Below are 12,134 nucleotides of genomic sequence, written 5' to 3' on the forward strand. Positions count from 1 at the left end.
CCACAATGTGTCCCAGATTCCTTCCTCTGGGGGAGGGGAGTGTACAGAACCTCCAGGGACAGCAGGGTCTGTAGAGGTAGGACCCAAGTGATGTATCTTAGGCTGTTGGCCTGGTTACAATATAGCATGTGGCCCCATACCCTTCTTTGCCATCACTGGGGGCTGGTTTCCAACGCCCACCTGTGGGCCAGCTGTCGGTAACAGAAACAAAAATAAATGGCTTCAGGCCAGATAGTGCCTGTCAGTGCGGAGTGAGCTCAGCATAGGTAGTGAACTGAGCTGGGACCCTCTGTCCTGTAAGCCACTGACAGTGCCAATATCTGCTGCAGGTGGCCAGCTCAGGGCCCTAAGGTTCTTTGCCAATGGGAGCTTTTTGGTCCTGGCTTACATTTCAGAAAGCATAGCCTTACCTCCCAGTTCTGCCCCTCCCCTGGACTCAGCAGGCTGGGTTGGTCTTCTCAAATAGGCAGGAGCTCCTTTGGGATGGAGAAAGTCAATGAAGACCCCTGCCCACCAGGTGCAGGCCAGCAGCCTCCCAGGGTGCTGGGGAGTGCTGATGGTAGCTGACTTTTTCATAGGCTGTATTTGGTGCCGCTTCTGCCAGCCAGGGCTGTGATGGCAACGAGGTGTTGGAGGATGTCGGCTAAGGGGGAGAGGCCAGAAGACCCTAGGCAAACAGTGATCTCACCTGCGAACCTGCTCCGGTTGCAGCATCCCCAGCCTTGGGGTAAGGAGTGATGCCCGGGCCTGGAGGTCAGGCCAGAGTGCACTGTGCAGAAGGACAAACTGCAGGTGTAAATGTGGACAGCCTTGTGGGTATGTGTGGTGGCACCAGCAGGCCCAGGCTCCTTGCTGAGGAAGGGCAAAGCCAGACAGGGTCTCAGCACCCCACCTTTGCCCCAAGTCCCTCCTCAGATGGTGACTGCTGAGCACATTTCCCCTACCTCAGCCTCCTCCCCGCTTTTCTGGATGCTTGGCCGCCCCCATGGCCATCTGGTTCCCCCAGTTCCCTCCCCCAGTCCTTGCATTTTTCTCCTCCCTTTCTCCCAGCTCTTGCCCTGTGGGGGAGGCAGACCCCTTTCCTGTTCCCCCCACCACTACTTTGACCCACAGTTTTCTGGCCAGTGCCTCCTTCCCTTTTGTCTCTGAGGCCTTTCCGGTCCAGGTCTCAGGGAATCACACATGCATCTCCTTGTCTGCGCTGTTTCTAAGCACATGCAGACACACGTGTGTCTGCGTGGCTCTGCTCTGCCATGTGTGTCTCTTATGTGCTCACGTGTATTCACAGGCACATGGATCCTCACGGGCTGTGGGGTGATGTGAGGCCCCAGGCGTGAGGGCTGGGACCTGGAGCAGTGACATGAAGGTGCACAGAGCCCTCATGTGATCGCGAGCTCCCCTTTGGGTCCACTCCATTTTTGGTCATTCTCCAGCAATGGCAGTATGGTCTTTTCATGCCACTCCCAGCCTCCTCCTGGACTGGACAGTCCCAGAGTAGATGTCCCCACAAAGATAGCTTGTTCAGAACCAGGGAGCAGCAAGCAGTAGTCAGTCCAGCCTCAGAGAAGTTAGCGGAGCCCAGGGATGTCAGCTATGGGACAAACTCACTGGGACAGCTGGAGGATGGCAAGAATCTCACTTCACTCCTGTAAGTGAGCCCCCCCCCCGCCCCACTTCAGCCCAAACTGCCCCAGCAGTGAGGGTGGGCAGTTCTATCTCCTCTCAGGCCTTCTGTGCCAGTGTCTGAAGGAGATGCTATGCTGGGACCCACCCTCGTTTCTCACCGCCCACAGTACCGCAGCCCAAGAGGCCACAGCTTAAGAAAAAGCTCTTTATTCCACGTCATCCAATATTTTACACAAGTAAAATAAAATTCATATCTCTATATACCGCGATCCGGGTGGGAGGCGGCGTTCTGGAACAAACGCCACCCCCGGAACCCTGTAAACATGATGGGGTGGAGATGGGGGTGGGTTGGTGGGGAGGCATCTGTCAGGGAGGGCCTGGCCTGCCCCACGGAACCTGTCCCTGGCTCTGGCTGGCGGCATGGAGGGAGACCCCATATGTACACACACCTGATGGCCGGTGGCTGGTCAGCAGGGTCCGAGCACTGTCCAAAGTACCAATGCAAGGCCCAGAGGAGCAAGGCTGCAGGCCAGAGCAGGCAGGGCACCTGAACCCTCTGCTTCCCCAGCTCCGCTGCTTCCACTTCCGGCCTGGCCCAGACGGCAGTGGCTGCGGGTGCGATTCTTTCGGGAACAACCTGGCCTCCTACGAGGACCGGTGGTGGGCAGTCCGGGTGGCTCAGAACCCCCAGGCCGCAGAGCCGTCAGTGGGGGCTCTGCCGAGCTGGGCAAAGTCCCAAACGGAGAGTCATTGATGTGCCGTGGGCCAGAACCATTGCCTGGTGGAGTGTCACCAGGAGGTACCCGTCCCTTGAGGGCATTACCAGCAGAAGCTGGCCGCCCGGGTTCCAGCACTGAGGCTTTGTCTGCACCATCTGGCTGGCAGCACTTGGGGAGGCCCAGCAGCTCCTCGTCAGTGAGTTGGGTGGTCTGGAAGGGACGGAAGGGCCCTGAAGCCACAACACAGCCCTCTAGGTCATTGGCAGCCAGGCGCTTAAGATCACGACCAGCCAGGCGTGCGGGCAGGCTGCAGAGCACCTCTGATGAGGACCCTCGGAACTTCTGCAGCCAGGCCCAGAGCGGACGGGCTCGGCAGTCACACACCCAGGGGTTGTCATTGAGTCGCAGGTACTGCAGAGACCTCAGGGGCACTAGGACCTCTGCGGGTAACATGGAGAGGTTATTGGCAAACAGGTAGAGGGTCATGAGGCGGCCAAGGTCCTGGAAGGCGTGTGGATGCACACGAGTCACATGATTCTGGTGTAAGAGGAGGCGGTCAAGACTGTGCAGGCCACGGAAAGCGTGCTCAGGCACGCTGGGGATACGGTTGCCGTGCAGAAAGAGGTGTGTGAGGTTGCCCAGGTCACGGAAGGCATTGTCGGGCAGCGCCTGGAGACTGTTGTCTTGTAGGTAGAGATACTGCAGAGCCGTCAGTCCACGGAACAGGCCGGAACCCAACTCCTGCAGGCCACATCGGTCTAGGTGCAGCGTGTGCAGGTGGCCCAGGCCGTGGAAGGTGGTGGGGTCCACGACGCGGAGCTGTGCATTGTCACTGAGGTCTAGCTGCTCCAGGAGGGTCAGGCCAGCGAAGGCAGTGGCGTCAATGCGGGCCAGTGTGTTAGAGTGCAGCCACAGGATAGTGAGATTTCGGCATGAGTGGAAGCTGGCAGCCGGCACGTGAGAGATGCGGTTGCCGTGCAGGAAGATTCTCTGGCTGGAGGCTGGGATGCCTGTGGGCACAGCCTGCAGGCCCTGTTGGGGGCAACTTGTTGTCACCTTGGGCTCATTGTAGCACACACAAGCGCCAGGACATGGTGCTGCTACCCGCCAGGCCTGTAGCCATAACACCCATGCCAGCAGCCGGCTTCCTGTAGACAGAGGAAAAGGTGATCAGAGAGGGGCCCTAAGAAGTGGAGGTTGACGCTGAAATCAGTTCTTCTTGGGTAGACCTCAGGGAACTGGGCAGGGCCCAAAGGCTGCCAACCCTGGGAATGGGGCTATAGAACCTCTCAGCCTTCAATGGCATACAGACAATATTGGGCTGTATGTTGTCCTTGGAGGTGCATATTCCACACTTGGAGGCATGACTGGTGTACTGTAGCTCACCCCCATAGTGTTAGCCCAGCTGGTCATTAAGTCACATGTCTGAAGGCCTTCTGGGGTGGCTGCACATACCATCTCTGCACTCCAGAGCATACAGCCCCTGGGACCCGGCTGTTGTTTGTCTTCATCGGTTTTAGCTTTATCCTTGGTCTGTTCAAATCAGTCCCACCAGGCTACAGGCTAAGGAATAAGGGGAATCTGAGAAACCCCATAGGAGCAGTCTGAGACTCATCCCTAGGCCTGCCAGGTCCCTTGGCCCAGGAGCAGAGGAGGGGCTGAGGCTCACAATCCAGGCCTGCCCAGGCCTCAATAGCTTTTGATAACCTCTGGTAGCTGGAATTACAAGGAACCTCCTCTCCTCGTGCCAAAATGGGAGCTATGCTTGAGCCCCTGAAGGGCTCTGTCTGTAGGGGTCTCCTGAGGCCTGGGGTAGATCTCCTCACCAGCACCCCTGCTGTCTGAGGAAGAGGAGCCTGGGTGTGGGGCAGGTGGGGAGAGAGGGCCTCTTCCAGGCCCCCAGGGCAGGCTGCTCCCTCCTCCACACCACCTCCCTTTTAAGCACTTCCTGACTTGGCTCTGAACACCTTCTGCAGCCTCCTCCACCGGCCTCATTCTCTGCTCCATCCCTTCCCAGCCTGCCTGCCCATCCCTGTTGGTTGCCACCTTACTTCTCTCAGTGGCCCCAAGGCATCAGGCCCCATCCTAGGTCCCTGGGCCAGCTATACTTGGGTGTGACCAAGGACCTATATACTCGGCAGCGGCCGCTAGGGCTGGGGTGCCATATTCCTAGGAAAAGCCTCCTTGGATTGTCACCGGAGCCCCATCCCTCTTGAATGCCGAAGGCTCTTTCAGGAGTGAGTCTATTAAAATGTGAATCCCCCTGGGAGGGTTATGGCTTATCAGCTAACACCGTCATTGACAGCTAACACCTGTGTTGACAGCTAACACCTTTCTTGGCAGCTAGCTAAGAGCAGGATTCTGCAGCCAGGAGGCCGAGGCTGGCAAACTGCTCGGAGTTGGGAAAAGACCAGGATCCAGCCTTCCATACCCAGCCTTGACCTCTGGGGACATCTACTTCACACTGGTCCCTACCACTGGGTCCTCTTCTGCATGGTGCAGTCTGTTGCTCAACTCTAGACCCCCTCAGGCCAGGCATGCCTAATAACTGGGCAAGCTTCCCGGCTCTGGGGCCCTCTTCTCAGCGATTTCATTCAGTGAGTTGGTTTGCTGGACCTGGAGTCATTTGTTGACAGCTATGGTAGCAAGCCAGGCCCAGGAGCCCCCAATCCATGGATGCCTGTCCCTGCCCTGCCCCAGGCTGGACATATGTGGGCTGTACTTGGGCCTGAGGTTTTGTCTAAGCAGCTTCTCACATTCTCTTCTTACATGCCCTCCCCGGGACAGTGGGGTGCAGCTGCATCAGCATCCCTGATGCCTTAACTGCTATCACAAAAGCTGGATAAGTGGGGGGCCTTCACACACCCAGGGCCAGGCTGGAGATTTTACTGTCATGAATGACTGGGGGGCACGTTATCAGCACTGGCATACCACAGACCACCTATTACCCACAGTGCCATGCTGCCAACTGGACCTCACATACACTGAAGGCACCACCAATCTCTGTGCCATCCACCACACCAGCGGTAGACTGTAGCTCCCAGTACTGAGGTGGCCCATTGACAGTTCAGCTAGGGTCCCTGGGGGTCCAGGGCTGAGGTCGGGAATGGGAGGCGCGGCTATGTGCTCAGTCTTGTCAGGCAGAATGTAGAAAACACAGCTGTGCTCCTGTTGGAAATCAACTTCTGAGAGATGGCCCTTCTCAACCACCCTGTCAGCACAGGGGCTGGGGTAGGCTCTTCTGCGTAGCCACAGTAATTGGCTCCAGCCTGGCCCCCCTTGGGGCCTGCCCGCGGTCTCCATGGCAACCCCTGCGCTGAGCAAGCATGAGGGGGCATCTTTTTATGAGATAATCAAACCCAACTTTGCAGCATGGCTTGTGTTCACAGCAGGGGTTTGGGGAAACACCGGACACCTGACCAGGCGGCGAGGATGTTCCCTGACCCCACCCCAGGGCTGCCATATTTAGTGTCTCTCCGTCTGCCACCTTACATGGCCTGCGTTGGCTCATTCTTGTGGCTTCCGTAGTGCTTTTGAGCCACAAGATCTCTGAACTTCAGGTCTGGACCCCTCCGTGCTCACTTTGTTCCATTGCAAACGTGCCCACAGATTTTCATCTGAGACGGCCTTCCTTCTGGGGAGCAGCCTGGCGTTCTTGCCTCCCTGTAGCCTCCACCTGCCACCCAGCCAAGCTCTTCCATGTTCCCATCCTCAGAAGGCGCCCAGCATGCACACATGAGCAGAAAGTGGTCCTGGGGAGGGGGTCCTGGGGATCCATCTCACATGGAATCCACATCAAGACCCCTTAGGACTCTGCAGCCACTGAGTCAGCCTTACAAGCTATGCACGAAGTGGTGTGTCTCCAGCTACACTGAAGTCAATTTTCATCGGACTTGTGTGTGGATCTCCTCCAGGGCTTTTCCAAGGGGAACACACTGGCTGTTGGAACTGGGTCACAGCTAGTGGCTTCTGGCTTAGCTAAGGTCATCTGGGGGGCACAGGGATATGAGGGAAAGGGCACATGGCTTGGAGATTCCTCAGGGAGGGCAATAACTGAGTACAGACCCTGGGGTCCTCCTCCACTTGGGGCAGCCTGATCAGGCAGGACACAACCACTGGACTACGCCGGGCACTTGGCGTCTGTGCCAGGAGCTCTTTGGAGTCAAGTGCGCAGAATCACATTCACTGAAGAGGGAGTAGGGGAGAGAGATGGGAGAGATGGAAGGAAAGAGGAGCGGGGAGAAAGAGGAGGCAGAAAGAGGCAGGGGCAGAGGGAAAGAAGCCAGGGAACCAGAGGGTGTGAAGAGGGAAAAAAGGAAAAGGAGGAGCCAGGTGGGTGGAGGCTTCTGGGGCCTTGCCCAGCAGCCACTTGAGCCAGCAGGCAGGCACTGCTGAGGTCAGCAGCTCACCTCAGCAGCCCAGTGAGCTGCTGAGCTGAGATTGCCTTCTTTAGCATCTTCCCAGCCCGCTGCGTTCTTGCATTCTCTCCACCACCACCCTAGCCTAGCCTGACATCCCGTGGGCACGTCCTCTTGTCCTCACCTGATGAGGCTGAGCACAGTGCAGGCTGACAGCCTCGCACACCCAGGGCACGGACTTTCGTCCTTCTCCCAGCCGGGTGCCCTTGGGTCCCTGTGTCTCTCTCAAAGACTACCCCCCACAGACTTTGGAGAAAGCCTCCCCGCCAGTACCAGTCAGTGCCACGGAGAATCACATTCTCTTTCCATCACCAGCATCTATTTCCAGACGAGGAAACTGAGGCAGCGAGTAGCAAAGCCCTGCTCCTACACTGCAGCAATTTAAAAGTAAGGGGAGGTAAGCGTGGGGGTACGTGCTACCTGAGGGTTGTCAAGGAAAGTATAGCCAGCCCATGAGGGACAACTGCTATGTGGCCAGGGCAGCCAGTGGGGGCTGGATAGTCCCTGGGGCACAGGAATCTTCCATGCTATCTGTGGCTGGGAAGACATCTCCATGGGTATACTGAGCTGGGATCAGAAGGCTGTAGAGGGGCTGGCCTGCTGAAGCAGCCCAGAAGAGACCACAGTTACAAGGCAGAACAGTTCATCATACAAGACCAGAAATAGCTCTGGGAGAGGGTGGCGGGACAGATGTCATCCCCACACTGCAGAAAGTCAAGGCACTTTTCCCTGGGCCCCCTCCCGACTCCTGCCAACCTATCACTACTGACCCCTACCCCATCCGTACCCTCATCGTCACTCACTTCTCACACACACACACTGCCCACCTTCTGCCCATCCTTGGGCCCACAGACACGTGCAGTGACAGCTTACATTTACACTGTCCCTCCTGGATCCTCCAGGAAGGAGTAGGGGCAGGAAGACGGCAGTGACTTCCACAGAGGACAGACCACCCTGAGTCCCTGAGGTGTGGCCACCAGCATCTGCGGCCCTGTCCTGGTCCCTTGAGGCCTTGTTCCTTATTGATTTTGACTATAGAGCAAACAGGCAGGCCAGGTCGATAATGGGTAAGGTCACTTACCACGGTCGGCAGAGACAAGACCGAAGCTGATATGCCTCAGGCCCAGCCATAAGCCGTGGGGAAACTGAGGCCTTGCGAGTGTCCTGGCTGCTTGGCATCACATTGCAACTAGAGCAGAGCTGTTAGAAACGGCTTTCGATTGAATCAGGTCATCCTCTTGTCCTCAGAGAACTCAGCGACATCCGCCTGCCTCTGCCTTCCAAGTGCTGCAGTTAAAGGCGCACACCACCATGCCCTGTTCTTTCATTTTTATTGAGACACAGGGACATGAAGGCCCATGCCATCTTTTAACTTGTGATACTTTTATCTCAGTCTCCCAAGTAGCTGGGATTACAGGTGTGTGCTGTCAGTCTCTCCTAGGAAGTCAGTTTTGGTCACAGTCCCATTACCTAAAGGGCTTCAGAGTCTCCCCAGGTCCAGCAATATATTCTACTTGTATACTTACCTCCCGGACCCCGCCCTGTGAAGTCTGCTCTGTAGGTCTATGGTGCCCAGCACCTCAAGAGTTTGTCTGGCTGAAGCCTATCCCACCTGGGGACTCAGTTTCCCTTCCCTGACAAGAGGCTAGTGGCTCCCATCAGGTGGGAGCCTAATTACCTGCCTCCCACCCCCGGGCCTTTGTGGTCCTGCTGCTAATTTAATCCATCTTTCGGTCTAGGCTTCAGTCCCCAGAAACACTAATGAGGAACCAACCAATGACTACATATCCCTATCATAGGTATCCTATGAAGGAGACCTCCTTAGGCCATAGTCTAAGCCCCAGAACTGTCACACAAATGCCACCACCCCCTCCCGCCCATGCTGGTGCTGCCCTGGATGGAGTGCTCAGCCTGGTGAGTCTATAGTTCTGCCTTCTGCCTTCTGTGCCTCATGTCTATTTCTGGGACAAGCATCCCAAACTGAGCCCTGGGTCTCCCACCCTATCTCCGAATCCGCTGCTGACCTGTGAGGCCCGGAATGTCAGCACATGTGGTAAACATGAGACTAGGGTTGCATGCGGTGGTTATTTATACTTGGCCTCAACTGGGAGATAAGAACATATGCTAGGGGACAAGCGGTAGGGGTGGGCAGGGCAGACACAGAAATGTGTTGTGAGCACACGTGGCATGCAAAGCAGGATGGATGGCTTATAGAAGGTGTGGGGCAAAACCGGGTTGGTATGAGGGGGCTGTGTAGACCTCAGCACCTAGACAGGGGTCTGCTACCCTGCCATGGAGGAGGTAGGTGACACCTCCCACATGTTCTTGCACTTGTAAAACATAATCAACCAAGCAGGGAGGTGGCCCCTGCCCAGGCTGAACTTATATATATCATGTGCAGGTCTTGAGATCACCATCAGCCTGCACCCTCTGGGACCCACCTATTGTGCCTCTCGGCCACTCATCAGGAGGAAAGCAGGCAGACAGGATCCACTGGAGAAGGTCAGTGAATAGAGCACACCCTCCTAAGCTGGGCTGCCCCAGAGACCTCTGTCACAGAGTCGGTGGCAGCAGCAAGAGAGGCAGGGAGTGCCAGCGGGAACAAGGGATCCAAGAGGGAGCATCTTCAGCTAGATGTTCCCACTGGAATTACCCTCCACAGCCAGAGCACTGAGTCCATGGAGTTAGAAGAAAGGCTGAGGGGCCCCAGGCAACCCGGCCCAAGAGCTGGCTGCTACATTAGCTGGCTGTTGGCACGCAGCCACATCTATGTGTTCATCCACGCTCCGTGGCTGCTCTCTGTCCAGTGATGCCGCACAGTGCATGGGTGGTCCACAATGCTGGGCCCTCTTACAGGACGTGCTCTGTGACTGAACGCCTGCTGTGTGCAGAGTTGCTATCGTCGTGGGGGCCCAGCCAAGGCCACTCAACTTCCTGACTAAAAGGAACCTGAGGGTCAGAGGACCATTCATTGGTCCTGCCAAGCACACGCGCCTGGGTGCGCTGAGCATAGTGTTCTCTCACCTTAGTGCAGGATAGCATAGAGGAACACTGGGCAAGATCAGCGTTTGATGGGACCGGAGGCAGAGTGTGAAAAGGAAGCAGTGAATACTGAAATCCTGCTCAGGACATGGAAATCAAGTTCTTGCTGAGGACACTGTCAGCAGGTGAGAAATTAAGCATGTATAATAAAATACAACTTGGAAATCAAATAGGAAAGCAGAGGCGGGGTGGGGGGGGGATCAGGAGTTCAAGGTCAATCTGGGCTTCAAAGCAAGAATCCCCAAACAAGAGGGAAGTAGTAGGGAACAACTTGATCTTGCAATTGGAGTTGGAATCAGGAAAATCAGGAGTTCAAGGCCAGCTTCAGCTACATAGTGAGTTCAAGGCTATCCTATCTTTTCTTTCTTCTTTTTTTTTTTCAGAGACATGGTTTTCCTGTGTAGCTTGGAGCCTTTCCTAGAACTTACTCTGTAGACCAGGCTGGCCTCAAACTCACAGAGACCCACCTGCCTCTGCTGGGATTAAAGGCGTGCTGGTTACCACCACTGGAAGGCCACCCTGCCTTAAAAGAAACAAACAAACAGGGGCTGGAGAGGTGGCTCAGCAGTTCCCAGCACTTGCTACTCTTTAGAAGAGACACTTTGGTTCCCAGCACTCACAGAGCAGACCGCAATCATTTTAAAGTCTAGTTCCCAGGGACCTCATGCCCTCTTCTGACCTCTGAGGGCATGAGGCATGCATATGGTTCACACACACACATGCAGGCAAAACACTCATACACTTCAATTTTCAAAAACTTTTAAAAAAGAACAAGACAAAGGGCCAAAACTGTTCATAAGAAAGATGGTCAGCTGCCTCAGGTATCAGGAGGAAGCAGCAACGGTCAGTCCCCATTTGCAAGGGAAGGAAATGGGGAACAAATCTAGGAGAGGTGAGTTTGGGATTGGCAGTGGCTTAGTTTAGGTGGGGGTCTGCTGGGGGATTGGTCCTGCTATGCCAATATAACCACCTCCAGGACTTTACAGGGCTCTGATGACCTCTTTGCTGCAACCTACCTCAAAAGTTCTGGCCATGTCCAACTGAGGCTTCCCCAACCCACTAACATCAGTCCTTGGACTGGACAGGACCTGGGAGCTTGTGCTTTCAAGACGTGAGCACGTTAGCACTGATATACTGCCCAAGATATTATGAGTCTAGCCTTGGCTAACAGACATTCACAGTTAAGAACAAAGGTTTTATTATGGGTGAGAATACTTAGCCCAGAAAAGGTGAAAGTAGTACTTTTTGATAAGCAGGAAGGTGTGGATCACTTCTGAAGACCTAAGAACCAGCTACTTATGCAGACCCATGAGTCACAAACTGAAAGTGGGCAGGTGTCTTCTGTCATCACCAATGTTAGCTTCTCCATCATCATCACGGTCACCACCACCATCACCTCTATGATGGTCACCACCACCACCAGCATTGTCACGAGCATCACTGCCATCGTAATCACCATCATCACCGTGCCACGATCATCGCTGTCGATACCACACATCATTATCATCATCGTGGTGTTAGTCAGCTCTCTGTCACTGTCACAAAGTCTGAATCAACTTTTTAGGGGGCTAAGGCCTATTTTGGTTCACAGTTTTAGAAGCTGGGCCCATGGTGAGGAAGAACATGGCAGAAGTGCATCGCAGAAGAAGTTGATCATTTCATAGCATCCAGAAAACAGAAAGAACAAGAAGGGGATGGGGTCTTATATACCTTCAAGGGCACACATTCAGTAACTTAACTTCTAGGGCCAACCTTCTAACTATTTTACCACTTCCCACCATGAATTAGGGCTAGGTGGTCAGTACAAGAACCTCTGGGGGACATTTAGGATCTAGACTGGAAATTACCACCATCACCACCATCAGCACAACCATCACCACCATCAGCAGCACTGTCATCATCACCACCATCACCACCATCAGTACCACCATCAGCACAACTATCAGCACCACCATCACCACCACTATCAGCACCACCATCACCACCACTATCAGCACCACCATCACCACCATCACCATCAGTACCACCATTACTGCCATCACCACCATCAGCACCACTACCACCACTACCATCAGCACCACTACCATCAGCACCACTATCACCACCATCAGTACCACCATCAGTACCACCATCAGCACAACTATCAGCACCACCATCACCACCACTATCAGCACCACTATCAGCACCACCATCACCACCACCATCAGAACCACTATCATCAGCACCATCAGCTCCACCATCATCACTACCACCACTACCATCAACTCCACCATCAACACCATCATCACTACCACCACTACCATCAACTCCACCATCAACACCATCATCA

General features: G+C 55.0%; 1 protein-coding gene across 1 annotated transcript in view; it reads right to left on the minus strand.

The window, feature by feature from the left end:
* Positions 1 to 1,833: 1,833 nt before the first annotated feature.
* The window catches only part of Rtn4r (reticulon 4 receptor), a 26,749-nt gene continuing 16,448 nt past the window's right edge, over positions 1,834 to 12,134 (minus strand). The window contains exon 2 of the mRNA XM_005369961.2: positions 1,834 to 3,493. Within this exon, the coding sequence (XP_005370018.1) occupies positions 2,094 to 3,493 (1,400 nt within the window). The 3' untranslated portion in view covers positions 1,834 to 2,093. The remainder of the gene's footprint in view (positions 3,494 to 12,134) is intronic.

The sequence above is a fragment of the Microtus ochrogaster genome, unplaced genomic scaffold, assembly GCF_000317375.1.
Source record: "Microtus ochrogaster isolate Prairie Vole_2 unplaced genomic scaffold, MicOch1.0 UNK68, whole genome shotgun sequence".
Classification (NCBI taxonomy): Eukaryota; Metazoa; Chordata; class Mammalia; order Rodentia; family Cricetidae; genus Microtus; species Microtus ochrogaster.